General features: G+C 36.9%; 2 protein-coding genes across 10 annotated transcripts in view; one reads left to right on the forward strand and one right to left on the reverse strand.

The window, feature by feature from the left end:
- RSRC2 (arginine and serine rich coiled-coil 2) lies at positions 1 to 24,216 on the reverse strand. Of its 9 annotated transcripts, XM_043498330.1 has the most exons (11): positions 24,020 to 24,165; positions 21,793 to 21,920; positions 16,851 to 17,007; positions 15,823 to 15,866; positions 11,648 to 11,860; positions 10,828 to 10,971; positions 6,210 to 6,332; positions 5,656 to 5,735; positions 4,522 to 4,754; positions 2,637 to 2,726; positions 1 to 637 (listed from the first exon to the last, which is right to left on the reverse strand). In XM_043498330.1, the coding sequence occupies exons 3-11, from the start codon at positions 16,929 to 16,931 to the stop codon at positions 458 to 460; spliced, it is 1,188 nt and encodes a 395-aa protein (XP_043354265.1). In that variant the 5' UTR covers positions 16,932 to 17,007; positions 21,793 to 21,920; positions 24,020 to 24,165; the 3' UTR covers positions 1 to 457. The 9 variants fall into 9 exon arrangements, with proteins under 9 accessions (XP_043354265.1, XP_038229269.1, XP_038229268.1 ...); XM_038373341.2 differs by lacking the exon at positions 21,793 to 21,920 and having other exon boundaries at positions 4,522 to 4,751; positions 11,648 to 11,838; positions 24,020 to 24,216; XM_038373340.1 differs by lacking the exon at positions 21,793 to 21,920 and having other exon boundaries at positions 11,648 to 11,838; positions 24,020 to 24,182.
- The window catches only part of KNTC1 (kinetochore associated 1), an 85,382-nt gene continuing 84,849 nt past the window's right edge, over positions 23,700 to 24,232 (forward strand). The window contains exon 1 of the mRNA XM_043498324.1: positions 23,700 to 23,746. The gene's annotated coding sequence lies outside the window, so the exon portion shown is untranslated. The remainder of the gene's footprint in view (positions 23,747 to 24,232) is intronic.

Raw genomic sequence — 24,232 nt, forward strand, 5'->3', positions numbered from 1 at the left:
TTTAGAGAAAAACATGTTTATTAACCAGGTTTTTGCACTGGATTAATGTGCCAATTGGCCAATCTGCTAGATAACATCTACACAATGTTTCTTTCATGTTTCAAGAGTTGAAAATAACTGTACAAGGTTAAAGTACAAAAGTACACAAGACAATGGACACGAAATATCCATGTATGAGTTTATCCCAGCTGCTGCTTTGTTTGAAAAAGTAGAACTTTAACTAAAAAATACTGTCCTTCTATAGTTCTGTCAAGTTTAATGGAAGTGGGTATAACCTGATTACAACACTAACACCAGTATCACTGATCTCATATTTACAGAAAAATTGTACTTTTTCAATAAATTAAAGTCAATGCAACACCCATGCAAGCTAGAATGCTAGCTTTTTGGTGAACAAGGACCCAACCTCAGAACAGGAATCATTCACAAAGTCCCAGACTTTAAAATCATGTTCTTTTCAAATTGCATCCATTCCTCGCATTGAAGATGTAAACCCCAATCCCATTCCTCTTTGTGTGTGAGTCTGTGATCGTGCCATCTCATATTGTGCATCCAGGTTTCTGAATACTTCTTCCTGTTGCTTCAGAGTTTTATAACTTTCTTCATCAACTGAACTACAACCAGCTTCATCTTCACTCTAGAAGTTAGACAAGTGATTTATAGAAAAAGATTAAAACATTATTGAACAGTCAAAACATTAATGTATTATAGCTGTTTTTTAAGCTTCATACAAGACCTTTCGCTTAACTGTTTGTAGCAGCTGGCAATAATGATTAGCAATAATATGAACTATATGCCAGAAGGGGCATTCAAATGTAATGACACTTAGCAAAATAGATTAATTTTAAGTTCCCCTCACCTATGAAAAACATTAATATTGAATTATACTAAACATTTGCTCAGCTTTAAAAAAAGCTAGACTGAAATCAACATTTGGATATTTAACAGTAAGGTAGAACAATTTAAAGTGGAGGTGAAATCCAACAACAACTGGAATTGTTTTTTCTAATTTATTAGTCTGATCATCACTTCACTCCCAAATAATAAAAGGCGTTTCTTCCTTATTCTAAATGGATTTTTTTTTAATTAGTACAAAGTAGGGCTGTCGATCAAAAGCAGTTAACTCACGCGATTAACTCAAAAAAAATTGCAGTTAAACAATAGAATACCAACTGAAATTAAATATTTTCGATGACATTTTCATATATATATTAGTATCATGTTGTAATTGATTTTGAAGTGTATATTTTTTATTACAAATATTTGCACTGTAAAAACAAAAAAAACAAACAAAGGACATGCTTCCATGCAGATGATGCTCATTAAAAAGTGTTAATTAAATTTGTGACTGAACTCCTTGGGGTAGAATTGTATGTCCCCTGCTCTGTTTTACCTGCATTCTGCCATACATTTCATGTTATAGCAGCTGCAAATGACGACCCAGAACTTTTTTCATTGTAAGAACACTTCTACTGCAGATTTGACAAAACGCAAAGAAAGTACCAATGTGAGATTTCTAAAGATAGCTATAGCACTTGACCCCAAGGTTTAAGAATCTGAAGTGCCTTCCAAAATCTAAGAGGGACGAGGTATGAAGAACGCTTTCAGAAGTCTTAAAAGAGCAACCTTCTGCTGGTGGCATCTGACTCAGATAATGAAAACGAACATGCATTGGTCCACACTGCTTTGGATTGTTAACAAGCAGCATTGAAGCACGTCCCCTGGTATGGTGGTTAAAGCATGAAGGGACATATGAATCTTTAGCGCATCTGGCACATAAATATCTTGCGATGCCGGCTACAACAGAGCCATGAGGACGCCTGTTCTTGTTTACAATATCACCTGAAAGCGAGAAGCGGGCAGCATTATCTCCTGAAAATGTAAACAAACTTGTTTGTCTGAGTGATTGGCTAAACAAGAAGTAGGACTCAGTGGAGTTGCCGGCTCTAAAATTTTACATTGCTTTATTTTTGAATGCAGTGTTTTTGTAGATAATTCTACATATGTAAGTTCTACTTTCATGATAAAGAGATTGCACTACAGTACTTGTATTAGGCAAATTGAAAAATATTTTTTTGTTTTTTTACAGTGCAAATACTTATCAAAAATACAAAGTGAGCACTGCACACTTTAGTCTGTGTTGTAATTGAAATCAATATTTGAAAATGTGGAAAACATTCAAAAATATTTAAATGGTATTCTATTAATTGTGATTAATTTTTTTAAAATCACGTGACACCCCTAGTACAAAAGAATAATCTGAATTAAATTTATATACATATCTGCAATTACTAAATAATATGTTTAATAACCCTGTGTAGCTAACTTCTAGACTATGAATATCGAGTTGAGTTAAATTAAACTACAATGGTTTCTGTTCCAAGCCATGACAGACAATTTAGTTAGAATCTCCTCAAAGCCAGTTCAAGAACTTCCACTTGAATTGAAGTATTTCTGATTTAAAATTCACAAAGAGCATCTTAACATGAATTCAAGTTTTTAATTTTGTTAAAACCCCAAAATGTGGTTTCAGCTATTTTTAAGCAATTTAAATGGATATCAGTCAGTCATAAAACACACTCTTAAGGAATATTAAGATTATAGACCCAAATACAAAGAAATTCAGAACTCCATACCTTAATGCCCATTAGTTTTCTGAATTTGACATTTTGGTCCTTGTTTCCAAAATTCAATTTCTCCCATATTTCTGCAGATTGTGATTTATCCTACAAGAGTAGGAAACAATTACACAAATTTAAAAGTTTTTCAGAACATTTCCAATAAAGTTACAACTCAAGTAGTAACAGACAGACAGACAAAGATGCCTTAAAAAGGTTGACACTAAGGGGTCTAGACAATGGTCTACTTTGGTGGTATTATTCTCTATTGCCATATAGAAGTTCCCAGTTCAAATTTTCAGTCCAGGTCTGGTGTTGTAGGTCAAGAAAGGGTGGAAGTGCTGTTGAAACGCTAAACCCTCATTATAACTGCTCAGAAGCAACATTTCTTACAACTAAGCAGGAGTTCTGATGAGCTCCAGAAGGGAAGCTGGTTCATGATTATCCTTCCCAGATAACACTTACTGCTTTGAACATATTGGTGGTGACAGACTGAGTCCCCCTGAACTTCTTTATTGCAGTAGAGCTGATGGGACATGCTAACGTGTAGTTTATCTTTACTGGTTTCAGAGTAGCAGCCGTGTTAGTCTGTATTCGCAAAAAGAAAAGGAGTACCGGTGGCACCTTAGAGACTAACAAATTTATTATACTTTATGGGACACTGGAGTTTTTTTGGCTGGCAGTGTCTCTTATTTTGTCCAACAGCTGCTTTCGCTGCTTTTCAATCTTTCACTCTATAATAGACATTAAGTAGAAAGTTTTCAGAGTAGCAGCCGTGTTAGTCTGTATTCGCAAAAAGAAAAGGAGTACTTGTGGCACTTAGAGACTAACAAATTTATTTGTGCATAAGCTTTCATGAAATGCATCCAATGAAGTGAGCTGTAGCTCACGAAAGCTTATGCTCAGATAAATTTGTTAGTCTCTAAGGTGCCACAAGTACTCCTTTTCTTTTTAAGTAGAAAGTGAAATTTGAAAAATCCAAATATAAAAAGTAACCTGAACTTTTTATTAAGGTAATTTGGTGGCAATGAATCTGATGTACCACAAACTCTTTATAGCAGCATATGGTGTTTACAGCCACTAAATACGAATACCAAATCCTTGGCACTGGGAGGTGGAAAATTGAAACTCTACTCATATTCTGACTTGCTTTCTATAAATTCAACTACCCTCAAAACCTTTTTTTAATTCAAAGATCTGTATTTTTGTAAATACTATTATAAATCTGACAGCCTAAACTAATAAGGATTTAAAGACTACAGATTTTACAATTTTATAAGCACAAAATTGTTATCATATTAATGTGCTGCTTTACACCCAAGACATTGTTTTCTAGGCTGCAGAATTCATTTACTGTAAGCCGGCAGTGTGCCAGAAAAATAGCTTACCCAAAGTAAATAATCCAACTTTCACAGTGATGGTATGACAGAAATAATGTTCGGGGGGGCGGGGAGGGATGTCAAAGCAGGATAACAGGCTGCATAAGCATTATATTTTAATTTTGTCAGAACGTTACTTCATGGAAACCAAGAACTTTTACTTCGTTTCTTTAGGCTTAAAACAGGCTGCATATCCCATAGCAAAGGGCATCTTGCAATTGATATTTACTTGCAACTTTTATGCAATCCAAGAAATTTATTTTAAAATTTAATTATGCTGTAGGAGCAGTCTGGGTATCTGGGTTCTTATATGGCCCCCATCACTGTAACATCTGACATTCAAGGAGTAGGTCATTATTATTTCCTACACTCCAAATTTAATAATGCGCTGTTGCTAACAGAAATGGTCAGTGTTAACAAGCAATTTCATTCTTCTTAGTTTAATCTTGTCCCACAGAAAGCAAACATTTTAAAACAGATTTATATTAAGATGCTTCCACACTAAAAGTAGAAAAGAGAATTACCCCTTCTTTTTTCCCTTGCCAGAGCATTTTCCGCTTTTTCTCCTGCTCAGCAAACTTCATCGGGTTCACTGCTGCTGGGTTATAATAGCTGGGTACTGCTATTCCAGTCTCTGCCAGCGCCTTTGCTTGTAGTGCTGCCATTTGAGCTGCCATAGCTATTTGAGGAGTTACTTGTGTTCCTGATGCCAGAAGAGCAGCAACATTGATGACAGACCCCCCAGTGGCAGCAGCTGCTGAAGAGAAAAAAAAAAAAAAAAAAGGGAGGGGGGGTAGATGGAGAGAAATGAAAGTAAATGTTAAAGTTTTGAATAAACTTTCAACACGAGGAATAATCTGTTAGAGCAACACTCCAGTATAATTTTAGCAATTATTTTCTACCTTACATTATTAGAAAATAGAGGGAAAATGTAAGGATGAGACATGGGATGCACTTTAGAAAATAGCAACGTTTTTGTTAAAAAATGGAAGGAATGAATGCAATGAATTTTAGTGAAATGGAGTTAAATTTAACATTACATTAAAACTCCCCTTGTATTCTTTTAGACAATTAAAAAAAACTAGGTACACCAAGTTCACAAAATTTGTTTCCGAACCAATAGCTAAAAAAGGAGAACTGCACATCCCTCATCACTTTTAAGCAATGAACAATTAAAAGCCAGCAAATAGTGATGCATACTTTTTGGAATAAGTATAATATGTAATATAGCACTTGACTGGAATACCATATGGGGAACTAGAGCACTATTCTTAAATACAATTCTCTCACTTCCTCAGCCAATAGGGGCTCAGGAATGCTCTGGGGTGCTTGTTCAGGCATGGGGTGTGGGAAGTGTCCCCCTCCAAATAATTAACATGCAGAGTTCTTATTATCAAGTCATCCTCAGAATGGTGATTGTGGTGCTGGGCACTGATGGGAACAATAAAAACCCCAACAGGAAGTTTTCAAACATTTTCTCATGCAATTGAACACCATATGATCCAAGTTAGCATAATTAACTACTGAATAAGGAAAAAAGGGTTAGAGGTATTTCAGGTGGTTCTGCAGAACAAGTCCAAGATCTAACAAAGCTACATCCTATTTTTCCTCCCCTTACTGTTCCGTACGTATACTTTAGGTTATTTATTTATTTTTACCAGCAACGATTTCCTGTTGTTTCTGTTTTTCAACCATTTCTTTCTCTCTCTGTTCTTGCAATTTCTTTGCTCTTTCCAACCTACAAGTGATTTACATAATAAAAAAGTAATTTAAACACATTAACATACAAAAGATTAGCAATACTGGTCAGCTTCCATACAAATGTCTATTATTTATGTAAGCAAAGTCAGAATGAACATGAATTTTACCATTATTTACATAGAAATTTTGAAGCTCTAAGGGGAAACTAAATTGTAAACATTTAAAGATAAAAAAAAGATTACAGATAGTAGCAAATAGATACTTAGCAGTAAGGAAAATTCTAAGGAAAATTTACCACCACACACAGGCACCAATAGTGAATTGGTGGTCTTAATCCAGTTCTAAGTGGATTTGCTGTTCAAATCCCAAAAGCCACAACTGGCATTAACTGGCTGATTCCAGTACTGTAAAGAATCTTGTACTGTCACTATTTGCACTGTCCTTATTAGGCAGGGAAAATACTTCAGTCTGTAGTATTTGTTAGGGTTTTTTTAAAAATGAAATTGAGTACCTTCTGGCTAATGCTTCCTGTGCATCCATTGCTGTGTTTCGCCCCCTAAAAGGTGGCGGACTTGGACTTCGGCTGTGACTCCTGCTGAACTTTCGGGGTTTTTCAATTCTCTTCTTTCTTTCTCTGAAAGTGACCATATTAATAAAAAGATCCATTAGTCACTGAAATAAATCCATGTGTATTTTAATATTCCACAAATAATTTACCATTAAAATCCTTCAATTGCTTTCCAAGGATACAGTGGAGAGTTAAAATGTGGGAAGCACAATTACAAATATAAAACAATACATCAGAGGAGGGTGGGGAGGAGTGAATAAATGAAAATACTAGGTCATAATTCTGTAATAGGGTATGTTAGAACACTCAATTCTAAGAATTAATGTTCCTCCTTATTCATCTCTGATTGAAATCTACAATCTAGAGTTCTTATGCGCTATGAAATTCAAAATTTTAAATAGGACATAACAGATGGCCATGGGAGCCTCCCTTTTTGAACCAATACCTTAAGATTGCCAGAAACACATGAAGTAATGGTGTGAAATTCAATAAAATGATTGGGGAAGAGTTCCATACCCCACCCAACACTAACAGGTGGATGTCTGTCCTAAAAATATTTTTGATGGGGAAAAGTTTGAAGGAGTAATTTACAGTAATCTAATAATTTTATGAATAGTTCACCATCATGTCAAATATTAGATATTACTACATCTTAAAGTGAAGTAGGAAAAAAAAACCTTGATAAAAGGTCAAAAAGTGAGCTTAACTCTGGGAAAAAAAAAATGCATGGCCCTCTATAGGAGGAATGGTTTTACATACATAGGAAAAACACTGGTCTCAGTACAAGAAAGCAGGATAATGATAAATCTGCAAGATTTCAAAATTGCTAACAGAGGCCCAATCTTGGATAGTCACCTATCACCTGTTGCTTTGCAGATGCTGTATTCTGACTGGACGATTTTAAACCCTAATAGACTTTCCTTCTGAATCTCTAGACATAAATGAGGAAAATAACTCCATAGATATTTTTTGGCAAGTAGTCCTGCTAAAACTAAGAGCTGTAAAATTAAGATTAAGTTAGAAGAGCACCTTGAACCCAGGGATTCAGAAGCTCGTATTTATACACCTGACAGGGAACACTGCTCATGTGGAATTTTTATCCAGTGCAGAGAACTCTGAAGCATGGATTTTCTGAAGGCTAGTAAACGGATAAGAAGCTAATTTCAATTATAGAATATTTGGGCACTAAAGAAAAATGTTAGAAACTGGACACCAGTTCATCTGGTGAGCCCCTTTCTCCCCAGCAATATAATTTCTGATATAAAGCATGATCACTTTTGGTTGACTGTAAAAAAATATTGCTGCTAATCAACAGCTGCTCAGACACAATGTGAAGCATAACTACCAAGAATCCTCTCATCCAATATCACTGATCACTCGATTACAAGACATCAAAGATTTATTCCATTGCAAGGCTTTTGACAAGAACATTACAACCACCATATCCTAAATTTCTGAAAGTGCTTGACAAGCAGCAAATTGCAGACAGCATCCCACATGGCTCTTAGATAATGCCACAGACAGAGTGAAAGTGTTTTAAGATGTACAGTGACCAAAGCTTTTGCAATTTGACATTTAATGAAGCATAAATACAAGCTGTGATAAGGAATATGGCTGCTTGGGGACAGAGCAGATATTTTAAATATTCTGCTCTTTTTTTTTCAAAAGCTGCAGGGACTGCAAACAATTTTCAGTGAACTAACTCTACCAGAGTAAAGTTACAAAACAGATCAGTTTTCACTAAAAACTAATGGAGACCAAAAGAGGTCAGTTTAGTATCTCTTTAGAAGAGATCACAGTCAAAATACTGACTCAGGCACTGTGAAACTCGGCACAGAATTGCATCATTCATCAAAATTGAGTCAATCCACAGCATGCGTTTCAGAGACACCTGCATACCTGTCATAACACCAGTTATCAGAGATTGATCAATGATGCCCAACCAAGGCATCAAGAAAATTAAAGAATTTTAACTTCTGTATCTGAGCATTTTAGAGTTGGAAAATGGTTGCTGTGTGCTTTATGCACCCCATTCAGCTCTGAATCTGAGCGAGACAATGGCAGAACTGCTACCAAGTTATAAATACCAAAAGACAAAGAGTTCAGACTCATCTAAGTGCCAAAAAGAAAGCTCACTTGGAAAACTGAGACTGGGGAATTTCTTGGAAATGGTCACCAATAACTCAGGCTTTGACAACTATAAATGCTGCGCTGTATCACGGCGAATGCAGTATTTCATGAATAGGAGGCTTCATTTTGTGGTAGAAGTATAACCATGTCTTGCTAATTAAATTTTTGTTGGCGCTCAGTCCAGTGGTTTTACCTCAAAAGACTTTAACTGAGCTCAGATGTGATACGAAGGCCCAGCTGCTGCGAGAAAAAGCACAAGAGTTGTGTGACCCACACACACTTTATTTCAAATATTAATGACTAATTTTTCCAGGATTTTGATTACGTCTGAATACAGCAATCACCAAAAAGGTGGATTACTGTCATGATCTATTGCAACCCAATACACTGCATATTTTTGGTTGGCAAGGTCATAACTAAACTGAAAGACTTATTTTTCCTGCACACTTGCTGCTCGTTTTCAGTTATTTTTGAACTCAGTTCTTGAAGAGGAAGCAAGAATACATGTATGGGAGTGCACATAGGGTCATTAAAATATACGAAAGACAGCTTTTAAATGATACTGAATTGTTATGTTAAATACATGCAGTCTATAGTTTAGAACTCGAAGGGAAATGACACATTCCATTCTCCATATTCCCCCAAAAAAACTAGTTTAAAATCCTACATTAAATATCGACAGGAGCATGTTCATTATGTCACATATGTCCCCTCAACCGTCTTCTGAGAAGTGCATGTTGAAATAATATATCTTTGTGAGAAAAACCATACTATTGAATTCTGTGGCTGATCAGATGAAGTTTAATGAATATTTCACAAGTGTCATTGTATTATTACACCAGAACCTTGATTTTCATAGTGGAACATACTGGGACACTAAACTGATCTAATGCTAAACAGTCACAGATTTCCAAACAAAAGCCATTACCTGAAATATTTGGGTTACGCTATAAGGATGGGAATTTGAATATTTCAGAGAATCTCAGAGGGTGCATCACTTTCACATCTAGGATTCACATGTTTTTTACCCAAGTTTGTTGATCAGAATAAGCATCTACCGCCTATTTTGGATCAGAGCTTGCAGCAAATCATTCGTTTGTTCAGAACAAAAACTGCAGCATATAAAGATGCAAAAGATGGCAAATGCAACTAGACTCTGATATTCTGAACATTCAGGCCTTATTCTGCTGGTAGCTGGCTCCAATGAGGCAAGAGTCTCACTGGGCAACAGACAGTAGTAAAGATGGTATTACCAAATTTTTCATGTACGTAATTTTGAATTGCAGTAAAACAAGTCTCAGTGAGTTTATCTTGAAATTCCATAGGCAAATTATCATATTAAGAATACAAGAGCACTATCTCAATACAAGCTAAATAAAAAAACAAAACAAAAAAACCAAAAAAACACAAGAACCGCAAAAGGCTCCAGATCTGTCAAACAAAGCTGTGGAGTCAAGTGCACCAGATATACTGAGGGTCAATATCTTTGATAGCTAGTATTTTCAAGGTGGGTAGCTCCCCTTTCCTGAAGTGTGTTTTACAGAGAAGCACCATCTGGAAACAACAAGATGCAGATACAGTAAAGTTATTTTTTACAAGCACTTTGGCAATCTCACCACTCTAGTAACATCAAACAACAAATTTTGTTGCCTCTTTCATTCTGCACTGTTTTTTTTTTTTTTTTTTTGAGAACTTTATACTCCAAGCTGACTAAACTGAAAGTGTGGCATGAACACGTTAGACTGAAATATAAAGTGAGCTTGACCAGAAATAATTCAGTCAAAAGTAGTTCAAATGGAATTACACATCTATCAGTAACAAATTATACTTTGTATTCTATACCATCATCCAACAGAGGATTTCAAAAGTGGTTTACAAGTTATTCTCTATAGCTCTGCACTTAATTCCAATTTATAGCCATGGGAGTTGAAGTCTAAAAACATCATGTCATTTTTCCAAGGACATATAGCAAAGCTGTGGCAGAGATGGGAATAGAAGCCATAACTTTGGATTTAGTTCTACACTTTTAACAAAGCCATCTGTCCTCATTCTGTGGGTTTATATCATTTTTCAAAATCTTATAATCTATACAGTCTCAGATCATAGGGTCCCCCCAACAATCTTTAACTTGTGGGGTCCCAAGACATTTTTTTTAAGTTATACCATGGAATCATTCTCCTAAAAAAAGGTGAGAACCCAACTCTTAGATGGTAAGCTCTTTGGGGCAAATGCATTATCTTATGAATTTGTACAGTGACTAGCACACTGGAGTCTCTAGCTATTAATGCAATAGAAAGCTATTTCCATTAAATTATGCCATTTCAATTAATCTGAATAGATTTTAAAACATGCTACATTTGAGTGGTGACAAAGTCTCTGTGGTCCACTAACAGCATTTACACAAATGACAAATTAAGAACATAATACTTACCGGCTTCTGCTCCTAGTCCTACTTCTGCTTCTACTTCTATGTCTGTGTCTAGATTTTGATCTGGAACGAGATCTTATACGGCGTTTTCTCTCTCTGCTTCGAGACCGTGACTTTTTTCTATCACGGCTTCTACTACGGTGACGCCTGAAAACATACATTCCAGTAATAAAGTTACTATCTTGAACAATTTAAGTGAGGGGTATGAAACAAAAAAAAACAAAAAAAACAAAAAGACCACCACTATAAGAAAGTACTAGTTCATTAAACAATGTTACTCAATACTGATACACAATATGTTAGTGCAGTAACCAAACATGAAGAGCATTCCAATGCAGGAGTCCCAATTTTCAGAGCTAACTTGAGTTTCTTATCTAAGACAGCAGAACTCTAATACCTTAAACACAAAAAAAGGAAAAGCAATGTTCTGACACTAGGAGGAGAAAATGTACCGTCATCGGTGCTTAGGGATTAAATATTTATACAATATACATTAATTGCATAAATTAATATGCATATGTTGGATTAATTTTAGACACTATCTGTAACAAGCCTTAAAGAGGCTCAATAACTTTACTATCAACTCAGGAAAAAAAAAATCTGGACTAGCATTAAATGGTTTGCATAATAAAACGGGAATCTTTGCTACTTTAGAGTTAACATTCTACAACGAATTTTTTTTTTAAAAAAAAACGAGAGAGAGTTAGAAACAATTCAGTTGTACATAGGAACTCTAATAAAACTCCAAAGCACTCAATTTTTGTCAAGCACTTGAAGGATAAAAGAGATGATTATTCAATAATCACATATATAGACAACTTACCTTTCACGAGACCTGGATCTTGAATGACTTTTGCCCCTTGAGGATTTCCTTTCTTTGCGTTTGTGTCTGTCCTCACCATTTTCAGATGAATTTAGGCTCTCTCTTCCCTTGTCAGAAGAGTGTTCTTTTTCACTGTGGTCCTCAGATTTGTGTTTCTTAGAAGACTTTTCTTTGGACTCGTGTCTTCTTGCCTGTTTTAAGAAGAAGTTGGTTCTTTCAGGAAGATAGTGCAACAAAAAGAGTTAGTATGGTATCAGAAGATAAAAATGATATGTTGTGATGCAACATTAGTAACCTTAGGAGTGTGGCTCAGTCAAAGGTGATGGCTATTTTACTTAATACCATCATCTACCCAATGTTGCAAGTACACACTATCATTTCCCCCACCACCTATCTTAGGTATTTCTAAAGCACCCATCAGAGTACAGCAGAACCCCACTTATCCAATCTAACTGGAACCAGGGCCAAATCAGATAATCCAAAGAATGGGAAAGTGCAAGGCAGCACCATCTTGCGGCCACAAGAGAGACCGCCCACTTCCGGACCTGTGCACACTGGTTGTTCGGTTAATATGGAGAGCCAGATAATGGAGGGTTGGATAAAAGGGGTTCTACCATATTATTACACTGTCTCCTGACATGACAGTTCAAAGCATTACAAGGAAAACAGTGTTCATCCTCAGTTACTGGTTACACCATCTATAATGGAGGAATGCTAAAAACCTAGCACATTTCTGTCTCTACCAGTGTCTGAGCATGTATATACACACACATACATATTTGTAAATAAAGTACATTTAATATTTGTCTAGAGACATACCATGTACACAAGCACATTTGTAAACCCAGACATAGCTTCAGACATACGTATAACAACTTTTTATTTGAAGTTTAACAATTCTTCTACCCATGATTAAGTAAGTACTGATGACTTAAATTAAGGTGTTTAAAAAATTAAAGTTAATTTTGAAGCCTCACATTTTAGTTTAAAATGGAGATATCCTGCAATGCTGCACTGCAATTTTTTTCTGCATTGCCTCTTTTAAAAGCAGACTCCTCTTCCTTCTATAGCTGCAGTGCCAAAAGTACTTTGGCAAGGTCAGTTCTGATTTTTATCAGTTTTTTCACTGGAGACTAAACCATGACAAACAATTTTTCTTCTTAATATATCCAGCTTATTTACTAGCTGTTTCTAATACAAAATACTGTAGACCATTTAAGAGTGGTAGCCATGTTAGTCTATATAAGCAGAAAGAACGAGGAGTACTTGTGGCACCTTAGAGACTAACATTTATTTGAGCATAAGCTTTTGTGGGCTAAAGCCCACTTCATCAGATGCATACAGTGGAAAATACAGTAGGAAGATATCTATCTACCCACCCACCCACACAGAGAACATGAAATAATGGGGGTTGCCATACCAACTCTTAATGAGACCAATCGATTAAGGTGAGCTATTATCAGCAGGAGAAAAAAAAAATCTTTTTTAGTGATAATCAGGATAGCCCATTTCAAACAGCTGACAAGAAGGTGTGAGTAACAGTAGGGGGAAAATTAGCATGAGGAAATAGTTTTTACTTTGTGTAATGACTCATCCACTCCCAGTCTTTATTCAAGCCTAATTTAAAGGTGTCTAGTTTGCAGATTAATTCTAGTTCTGCTGTTTCTCGTTGGAATCTATTTAAGTTTTTTTGTTGAATAATTGCGACTTTTAGGTCTGTAATTGAGTGTCCAGGGAGGCTGAAGTGTTCACCGACCGGTTTTTGAATGTTATAATTCTTGACATCTGATTTGTGTCTATTTATTCTTTTGCGTCGAGATTGTTCGGTTTGGCCAATGTACATGGCAGAGGGGCATTGCTGGCACATGATGGCATATATCACACTGGTAGATGTGCAGGTGAACGAGCCTCTAATAGTGTGGCTGATGTGATTAGGTCCTATGATGGTGTCCCTTGAATAGATATGTGGACAGAGTTGGCAACGGGCTTTGTTGTAAGGATAGGTTCCTGGGTTAGTGTTTTTGTTGTGTGGTTGCTGGTATTTGCTTCCGGTTGGGGGGCTGTCTGTAAGCGAGGACTGGCTTGTCTCCCAAGATCTGTGAGAGTGAGGGACCATCCTTCAGGATAGGTTGTAGATCTTTGATGATACACTGGAGAGATTTTAGTTGGGGGCGGAAAGTGACGGCTAGTGACGTTCTATTACTTTCTTTGTTAGTATTGCAATCCCCATTTTTTCATGTTCTCTGTATATATCTATACATCTTCCTACTGTATTTTCCACTGCATGTATCTGATGAAATGGGCTTTAGCCCACAAAAGCTTATGCTCAAATAAATTTGTTCATCTAAGGTGCCACAAGTACTCCTCGTACTTTAGACCATTTAGGTCATTTTAAAAAATGATTCTAAAAATCGAACTATCATCATATAGCAGTATCAGCGCAAATCCTACGTTTTTGAAATACAGTCATTTACAGGTTCAGCTAAGTCTGCTCTAACCTAATACTGAACATTTAAAATATCCTTTCCCCCAACTACCAATTTATCACTTAAAATAGTCAAGCCTGGAACAGACTTGTCATAATTAGATAACAACAAGCTTTTAAGATGCTTTCACCCAGATCCTTTAAACTAAACTTTTGCTGGTAAATTTCAAATTTTAGAAAGGTACTAGATCCTTCATTTCACACATTTCTAACAAACTGGAAATATCTTTGCTATTTTTACATCTATTATTATAGTTTTATCTCATAAAATAACTATAATATATGGAAATATAGTTGAGTTAAACAGAAGTCTATTTTTAGATGTCAGCTACTTAATACTATTAACATCCATGAATACAATGCAAGACATTTTGACCTATATATTCAAAAACAGTTACTGGATGTTTTAGTCTTTAGTTTGGGGTCATTAAACAACTTTAAGAACCTGCAATTCCCAGCAAAAACAATGAGACACTATCCAGGTAACCTATTAATGAAAAACCTGCTAATCAATTAAATCAACCTGCAAGATGTAAAAGTTTCACTGATACCTAATAGTATAGTAAAACGCTGGAATTATTTATAAGTGAAGGAAAAAAAAAAAACTTTCTGAACATTAAGTGAAATGAGAATTTTTTTTTTTTAATTTCAGTCTTCTAGACATACACTCAGTAATAAAACACCATTACATCCCATAACTGATTTAAGATATTTTTAAGGGAAATATGAGTTTGAATGACTAATAGTTACCTTATCATGAAGTAGGCTTATAATTTTGCTATCTGAGTCTGGAGCGTCTTCAGTTCAGTCTCTTCGCGCATTAGCACGCTGAGTATGATTTATTATAGAAATGTTATCATGTGATCTAAACAATATAGTCAATTTCACAAAAACTCCTAAATTAATTGTTACAGAGCTTCCATTGGGATGGGGGAAGGGAAAGTTCCTGTCCCACATTAAAATTTTAGGAGTTCCCCATCTACCCAGCCTATTACTGCCCCACGTGACAGCCTCCCTCCTGGCTACTTCTGTTGCTCCTTGTTTGTTCTTTTCACCTCTTCTCTGGTAGGTAAGTCAGTTATCTCCAATGTACTATTGCTACTGCCTCTTCTCATTCCCCTTGCCTTCGATTTTTAAAGAAGCCCTCTGTGAGCTCTTTGCTGTCACAGCCACACTTCCAGCTGACTCCCGCTGAAATTGCTACATATGTAATGCTGCAGCATTCCTTAAAACTCGAAGTTGCAATCATCAGAGTTTAGTCAGTGGGGATTTCTTTTGAAGAAATATCCTGAGGTAGATGGGTATTCAACATTGAGACCCCTGAGCAGGGATCAGGCATCAGAAGACATAAGGCTTCTGGTTAATGGAAGCTCTGTGAGATAGTCACCAAGAACACCAATTCTACTTCTCCATATGAAATTTTAATTTGGCTGTTTCCACAAAAAGTTTAAGTTACTAGTTTCTGAATGCAATTTTGCTATAAACTATTACCTTCTTGTCAAAATGATGGCTTCAATCATGCTTCACTATGATAGGTACTCCATACCCATTTAAGTTTATGAGTTTCCAATGGTTTTTTTGTACTTACCATAAAGTCATTTATATATTGTTTTACACACACGCACATGACTACAAGATACTTTTAAAGATGTATTGTACAATTACCTAAGCACTACAAAGTGTTAATTACCTCTTTGCTTCTGCTCCGGCTTCTGTGTTTTCTTCCTTCGTTATCTGAAGAAGAAAATATTTGTTATTTATCAAGTAAACGTGAACTTTGTCTAGTTTTATTAGTTTATACTCATTTAAGTTACATTTAGCTTTTCTACCCCACAAAGTCAATAATAAAGGTTTAACAAAAGTTAAAAACTATACTTAGACTCCTTATCTATGTTAGAAACCATATTATTAGAACAGAGAATTTTTAAAATTAGTTTCTTTTCACCATTTATGCTATTTACTTTTGCCTGATTAGTTTGTTTCATACTTATCTCCTGATCAGCTAGAACATAATTGTTGTATTTAGGATATAAACCATGGAGTAAAGTGTCTTAATCCAAACACATCTAACAGAAGACATTTACACATCAGGTTTTCTAACTATTTCTAATACTTATGTGTCGCCAAGAAAAATATCCATTGGGCTTTGAAAAAATATTCAATTTTTATTTTCAGCACATGTATCATTTTAAAAAGTTAGCAAGTCTCAGTACAAAATATTTCAAAAACAGTTTCAGGCTCAGAATTAGTAGAATTCCAGACTTTCAGCTTCTCAATCTTAAGCCACCGGCACCAGACTTCTGAGAGCAACTTTTTCCAAAGCTTTATTTTAAAAATAGAGATTCAAGTTCTGCAAGTGTGCACGTTTCTATTTTATAGTATTTTTAAACACTGTATTCTACTATAAGAAATTAAGTTCAGGCAGATATGACTAAATATGTCAGTTTTCTTCAAAAGGATGTGGACAGTAACACAGCCAGGATGAAATGTACATGTTTTGCTAGTAGTGAATCCACAGGAATCAAGAATTTTGTTCTCCATCAGAGATAATTTATAACTTGTTTCCTTAACTTATTTGCACATTACCCAGACACAAAATATGTTATCCCCAGAACTTCCTGAGCCAGGATCAACTTTATACACTATGACAGCATTTTACAATCTGTTATAAAAAATACCTATACAAGTAAAGCAACATCACTTTGAGATTGACCATACCTGACTTCCGTTTTCTTTCCCTTGATCGTGAACGCGATCTTGAGTAATGATGTTTTGAGGTTCTAGGAGAATTAGATGCATCTGACTGTTCCTTTTTCTTCTCTCTCTCTGGGGATGATTTTTCTGGGGCTATTCCATCTTGTTCTGTATCGCTACCCTACATGGGCAGATTAAAATATTTTAAACTTAAGATCAAAGATTTTTTCTTTTTAAATTCAAAGAGAAGATAATGAGATACACTAGCTGCTCTTTTCACCTTGGATCTTAAAGTGTTCAACTAAATCAGACATCTTTTAAAATTAAAACATTCCAGGATGACTTGATTTTCTATCTAGTGAATGTTATGGATACATAATCATTTTGTCTCAATGTTTGTGTACTAAAATGACAGTTGATCCCTGCACCATTATCAAGACATGCTGTCTAGTGTGGAGAAAAGAATTACTAAGAACATCATCCAAAACCAGCTTAGCCATAAAAGAACAACACTCTTAAAGAAGAAGATTGGACTTTCATAAATGAGCTGGGTTTGTTTTCTTTTGAACCTTTCAGTGAAAAATTGTCACCGTCTGAATTGTTTGGTACACATTTAATTTGTGTACCATTTAAAGTTTTTTTGAATTTCTCCAAATTATGTTATTTAGCTGTGCATCCTAATGCTGCTTTTATAAATTCATAACATTACGGTTACTTCTGGTGTATGATGCTGTAGAACCAGGACAGATTAAATCATGTTATGAATCAGGGCACAACAGAGCTAAAACATGGTGCTCTAAGCACCAAAATCTGCAATGCAGAATTGGCCTTGAAGAGACATGAAATAAAACCAAAAACAAAACCAAAAACAGTATCTTTATAGAGCTCCAAGCTATTAAGTGTTAAACAATGGTCAGCCATATAGCAGTGCTACTATTAAAATATCATTCTGTGTGAAATGTTTGTAAGAACAGGAGGGATCCATACACATTGTGTCTCAATGATTTCTGTATCAGATCTGCTCAGTTTGCAAGAACATGCTTTTTCCACTCTTCCCCAGTTTTGCTGTCAGTTCCACGAACTCACCTTGGTATCTGACTTTTAAGATGAATTCTTTCCATTTCATGCATTACCAGCAAGACATTTTGAAAAGCCAGATTATGCCTTCATTTGCACCTATGCACTCTCACTGATTTCTGTGATTCTGACAGGTGAAATGAAGGCATAATCAAACCTGTGAAGGCAACTAAGTGGCAGAGATTTCACTGAGGGCATAAATTGGCCTGAAGAATGTGTTACTGGTGACAAGAGGGACAGAATCCAGTTTGACTAAGCCCAGGGTGAGTTTGTATGCCTGACAGAAAAGCCATGCTTTTACTGGCAAACTGAGCAAAACAGATGTAGAAATCAGTTAGACAGCAAATATGGTACATTTAAAAAAAAATCAAGGTAAACAGCATCAATTTCAGGGATAGAACCAGATTTTAACAGGGAGGATTTAAAACCCTAATGATTTAACAGCGGGAGGGAGGAAATCAAGAAAAGCAGGTTACATCTGTTTTTTTCCCCACTGTAAATTATTGTAAGATTTTCTTTTTTAAAATAAACCTATTTGAAATGAAATCTGAATTCAGAACAAAATATGTTAGGGCCTAAACTCATTATTTTCTCTTACAACATTTAAATAAAAAAAGTTAATCTGCTGAATACATGAGACTATCAACAACTTTGAATTAAAGGCTCCATATCTACATAAAGAAAGGATCAGGGAAAAAAAAAATCTTGCTTTTGAGTCAAGCTTTTTAATATGGCACAATAGGTCACCTAAATAATTTAGGAGACTGTCTCATTTTCAAGACTCAAACACTAGGAAAATAAGCCATCACCTACCATATCTGAAAATTTTCCTCGGAGGACCTGAATCGTCTGTTTAATTAATTAATTAGTTAATCCCTCTGTTTTAATAATATGTAGTTGTAAATGTGAAACATGCTCTGATAGAAGTTTATGTATCCAAAACTTAAAGGTTTTGTTGATTACAATTTCTTTTTATATGCTGTTGTGGGTAATTAAATTAAATTCCAGTCACCATCCTACTGCAGCTTGACATAAATCATAAAAAGCTAATTTAGTAAATAATCAATGCATCATTCACCATTTTCTAAACACACTAAAAATGTACAATTAATAAGAATCTGAAAATATACAGTTATAGGGTACCCGCCTAGGTTGCAAAAAGATGTACCAAATCTAGTATAAAAGCTCTATTTTGTTGTAAATCAACATGTTTTAATGGTTGTATCAACCAATGAGAATGCACCTTTCTTTAGAAAATAAAGGAAGTACAAATGGAAAAGATTATTAAAATCTAGGTTTTCCACCTGGTGATTTAAATCATTATTTAAATTGCCTTAATTTAAATCAATGCAACCTGCTACTTTAGTTATTCTTCTGATTATTCACATAAAAACAATGCTACAGTAAGAGCTCTTTTATCTAGCAGTTCACCAACTGGCAAGCTCTATAAACCAGCATTTCTGATCTGCACTGAAAGTCCAGTTGGTGCAGAGCCGGCAGAGGTGTGGGAGGGGCTGCAGGGCATGCTCTGGGAGGAAGTTTGGGTCCAGGAAGGGGTTTGGGGCAGGGGGTTGGGGTGCAGGAGGGGCTTGGGGGGCACTCACCTCCAGCAGCTCCCGCCCCTGCCGTTGCTGGCAGAGGTGTGGCCAGATGGCTCTGCTGCCTCCGTGGCTCCCAGGCCATTGGGCCGGGCAGTGCCTGCAGACAGAGGCAGTGTGCCTGCTTGCAGAGTCACCTGGCCACACCTCTGCCAGGAGCAGCAGGGGGCGGGGAGTCGATGGAGCTGAGTGCCCCACCCCATCCGGCACCTCAAGTTTACCCCCCCACACCTCCTCCCAGAGCCTGTGCCCTGCAGCCCCTCTCCCCCAGCACTCCAAACCTCTCCCTCTGAGTTAACCAGCATTTTTAATTTACTGGCACCCCACATTCCCTCAGCATGCCGGTTAAAAAAGCTTTTACTGTATATAGAGTACTAATGGTGAGCTTTTTTCATCTGTGACATTACACAGTCCTTTCACATCTCCTCAATATTCACAATTCACATGCTTTAGCCCACCCACTCCACGCTGTCCAGGCAGCTACTCTTTTTTCACTGCTTCCTTCCTTCCACACCGGCATCTTTGCAAAATTCTACTCAAACACTCGCCTGGGGTGAGAAAGCAAGCAAGCAATTATTTTTCTATTATCAGGATAATAACACACTTCTCATATATAGCATTTATTGTAAACGTGTAGCACACAAAAATGTATTTTGGATATAAGGTGTCCTCTACTTGTATATCTTGAAAAATCAAAAGAAATTATGCACATGATTTTCAAGATATAGCATCCTCCACTTATGTATCCAAAACAATTGTTTGTGTACTAGTCTTTTCAAAATTTGATATTTGGAGATTCTGGTTTTAGATTGCTAATATACTTAAATTAACAAAGTATTAGTCCCCAGATTGAATATCTTGACTTTTGCTTGTCTGGTCATATTTAACTCTGAAGTTCCCAGCCCACAGGAAACCATGGCAGACCTTTAGATAATGGAGCATAAACAACCCCACATTTGTCATTCCATCAGTCCTTGGCATTCCAAAGCTCTCTAACTAGTTTCTCATACTTTTTAGAGAGAGTGAGTGCTTCAGAGTACTGTTGGTACAATGATCATGTGGGATATTTGCAGATGCCCACAACTAATGAGTTTCACAGGATGATTTATATTACAGTGTCAAAAAAATTTATGATGCGTTTTATTTTCAACAACTCAACCAGTGTCTGTTATTTCTTCAGTTGGAGTATATTTTTAAGATGTATTTTAAAAAGCTGACATTAAATTTTAAACCCATTTTCTTTGGGCAAAAGAGAGATGAGAGGCTGAAGTACCAGTCAAACCATTTTTTTTTTTAATTTACTGTCTTTTTTGCTGTCCACATACCACGCCCAGCAGAAAATATAGTAGAACCTCAGAGTTTCAAACACCAGAGTTACGAACTGACCCGTCAACCACATATCTCATTTGGAGCCAGAAGGACACAATCAGGCAGGAGCAGACACCCTCCTCTCCCCCCGGAAAGAAAGGGGCAAATACAGTATAGTACTGTGTTAAATTACTAAAAAAAAGGGAAAGCAGCATTTTTTGTAAAGTTTCAAAGCTGTATTAAATCAATGTCCAGTTGTAAACTTTTGAAAGAATAACCATAACATTTTGTTCAGAGTTATGAACATTTCAGAGTTATAAAGAACATCCATTCCAGAGATGTTCCTAACTCTGAGGTTCTACTGTAAACCTATTACAACACTGTTCTCCAGTCCAAAAAAAGCCTTATTATTCATGTCCAAAATTACTCATCCACCACTCAGCAAAGTAAGGACACCTCTACACTACACAGAAAGGCCTGAATTCTGCAAAAACTTAGGTACGGGCTTAACTTCACACACTGCGAGTAGTCTTATTGATTTGAGTTGTACTATTCACAATGGGCAAACTTAGACACATGTCTAAGGATCAGGGCCTAACTGTGAAAGCAAGCCGACTATTGCTCAACAGACTCAACGAGCTGCATCATAAAGCTAATTCACCTATGTGACTCAAGGACCTCTTAATTCCAACAGGCAAAGAGTTACAGAAAGGTCATGAGTCTGGTTTGTACATTACATTCATTAAAGAATATAATGCGAGGTCTCAAATGAAAGCTACTGTCACATCGGTCTGTGAAACGTATACACAGACACTATGCAAGGAGCTATGTTTTTGAAGTCAGTATTGAGGTATTAATCACCAGCAAAGGTGAAAAAAAGGTTTTCTTCCAGACAGGTAAGAAGTGTGTGTGTGTGTGTGTGTCTCTCTCTCTGGATGTAGATTAAGCAGTATAAACTAACACAAAGATACCCATTTACATACAAAGTTAACGTTAATGAAGAGATGTGAAATCAACAGGGAAGTAGCACACAGTAAAAACAAGTCAAGGGTGGTTTTTCTGTCTATGAGCAAAGACAATGAGGCAATGACGACATTCCCTCATCCTGCACCTAGAAAACAAAATGGACAGTGTATTTACTACAGTGAACTTTAGATGAGATAATCTCCTATCTAAAGAACTTTAACCTGGTAGTTAAATTTAGTCTCTAGAAAGTGTGTTATATTGCTTTATATATAAAGTATTTGCTCCCAATATTCTTACTCACCTTGAATCTTTGATAAATATATTTTTGTTTTCAATGTAAAAATATCTAAGGGCTTAATGTTAAGCAAAGTCATGATCCTGAGTTGAATCTTACAAGCTGGGGTATTCTGTTCCCTTAGGAATTGCAGATCTGGTAATTCTGTGTGTAACCTATGTCAGGGGCTGGCTATCACAGGGGAACACTTCAAAAGGCACTGGAGTACAGGGATTGTTAAACTGCAAGGCAAAGTAAGGGCTAGCATGGTCCAGACAAGTGACTAACAGGCTGGTGCATGTTAGAAAGATGACACCAAGTTAAGTACAAGCAAGACTTCCTCACGCTGGAGCAAGCAGGTAACAAGGTGACTCCTAATTCTGGGTACTCTGAGAACCATCACAATGCAGCTCTGGGGTGCACAGCAGATCTAAGATTCTCTCTACTCCCATAAAAATAAAAGGAGTACTTGTGGCACCTTAAATTTATTTGAGCATAAGCTTTTGTGAGCTACAGCTCACTTATTTGACATTAATTTCCTTCCTATATGTCAGGTTTCAGAGTAGCAGCCGTGTTAGTCTGTATTCGCAAAAAGAAAAGGAGTGCTTGTGGCACCTTAGAGACTAACAAATTTATTAGAACATAAGCTTAGTGAGCTGTAGCTCATGAAAGCTTATGCTCTAATAAATTTGTTAGTCTCTAAGGTGCCACAAGTACTCCTTTTCTTCTTCCTGTATGTGATAAGACTAAATTATTCACATATATGATGTGTCAAATACAAAATACCAATTTTATAAAAGCAAAATGATTCTATCAAAAATAGAGAAAGGTAAGTTTTTCTTTACTATTACAGACAAAATTTGCAGGACATTAGTGATTTCACCCAATTAGAGAAAACTTGAAGAAACGTGGCTTTCGGAAAGTACGACGCACACCCACCTTCAAGAAATCAAGTCCCTTTAAGGCATCTCACGTTTGGCATCAATTGTTTGGCACACCAAAAATCCCTATTTTTGAAAATCCTACCTATGTTAACTTGCCTACTACTTCTTTGTCAGAGTTATGTTTGACTTGCATCTTAAAAGTTACAAACACGAATTTTTAATCGGGAATAAAGCACAAGATTAAAACCGTAAGCTTAACCAATACTGAAAAGGAGTACTTGTGGCACTTTAGAGACTAACAAATTTATTAGAGCATAAGCTTTCGTGAGCTACAGCTCACTTCATCGGATGCATTTGGGGGAAAAAACAGGAGTCCAAATGCATCCGATGAAGTGAGCTGTAGCTCACGAAAGCTTATGCTCAAATAAATTTGTTAGTCTCTAAGGTGCCACAAGTACTCCTTTTCTTTTTGCGAATACAGACTAACACGGCTGCTACTCTGAGACTTAACCAATACTGTAACCAAAAAAGCAAATCCCCTCTCTCAGGAGCCGCATATATAAAGGAGAAAAGGCGATAAAGAAGTCTAAGGGAATCTCTCACTAAAGCTACCAATGGGGACAGGTTTTGAGGGCGTTTAAATACCGCGGGTTAGAAAATATTTTCAGATATTAGGTCTATTCCCAAACATGGAGAAAGGTATAAAGGGGCGGGGAGGAGCAGAGGGATCCGCTGGGACGCGAGATATGGAGAGTGTGGACTTCAAGGCACCCCTCCCCCTTCGCAGGAGCACCCGCCCCTGAGGGCCAGCGGGTAGCTAAGCCCAAAAGAGACGTCCCCAAGATGCTCTGCTTTTCTCGCAAAACCGAGGGGGTGGGAGTGGGGGGGGGGCCAGAAACTTCTGGAAGAAGAGGCGAAGGTGGCAAGTGGCCTCCCCTCCCCCACACCGAAGCCTATTATGGCGCCGGCAAGGGGAGGAGGCGGGCGCCATTTTGTCTACGCGCGCACCCAGTTCCCCCGAGTCAGATGCCCCCGTTCCTCTCGCTTCCCCGCTCCTCAAAACATCCCATGATGAGCAGCACCTACCGCCATGCTCGAGCGCTTGGGATTTCGCTCCTCTCACAGGCTCCTCAGAGGAACCCAGCCTCCCTCGGCGGCTGCGGGCGGCTCTAGAGCTCACTGACTGAAGGAGACAGACCCCGCCCGCTCGCTCCAGCGCCTCCTATCGGGTACCCGGATGTAACAATGGCCGAGGGAGGATAACCGCAGTGCATGCTGGGGATGAAGGAGGCACTTGTT

The sequence above is a fragment of the Dermochelys coriacea genome, chromosome 15 (assembly GCF_009764565.3).
Source record: "Dermochelys coriacea isolate rDerCor1 chromosome 15, rDerCor1.pri.v4, whole genome shotgun sequence".
NCBI classification, from domain to species: Eukaryota; Metazoa; Chordata; order Testudines; family Dermochelyidae; genus Dermochelys; species Dermochelys coriacea.

Bases quoted from the DNA above. Each gene is read 5' to 3' on its own strand.
- RSRC2 (XM_043498326.1), bottom strand. From the start codon at position 20,021: ATGCCGGTGTGGAAGGAAGGAAGCAGTGAAAAAAGAGTAGCTGCCTGG. The intron at 5,736-6,209 runs GTACTCAATTTC...AATCACTTGTAG, and splicing joins CAGGAAGCATTAGCCAGAAG to GTTGGAAAGAGCAAAGAAAT. The intron at 638-2,636 runs GTATGGAGTTCT...TCTAACTTCTAG, and splicing joins GAAAACTAATGGGCATTAAG to AGTGAAGATGAAGCTGGTTG.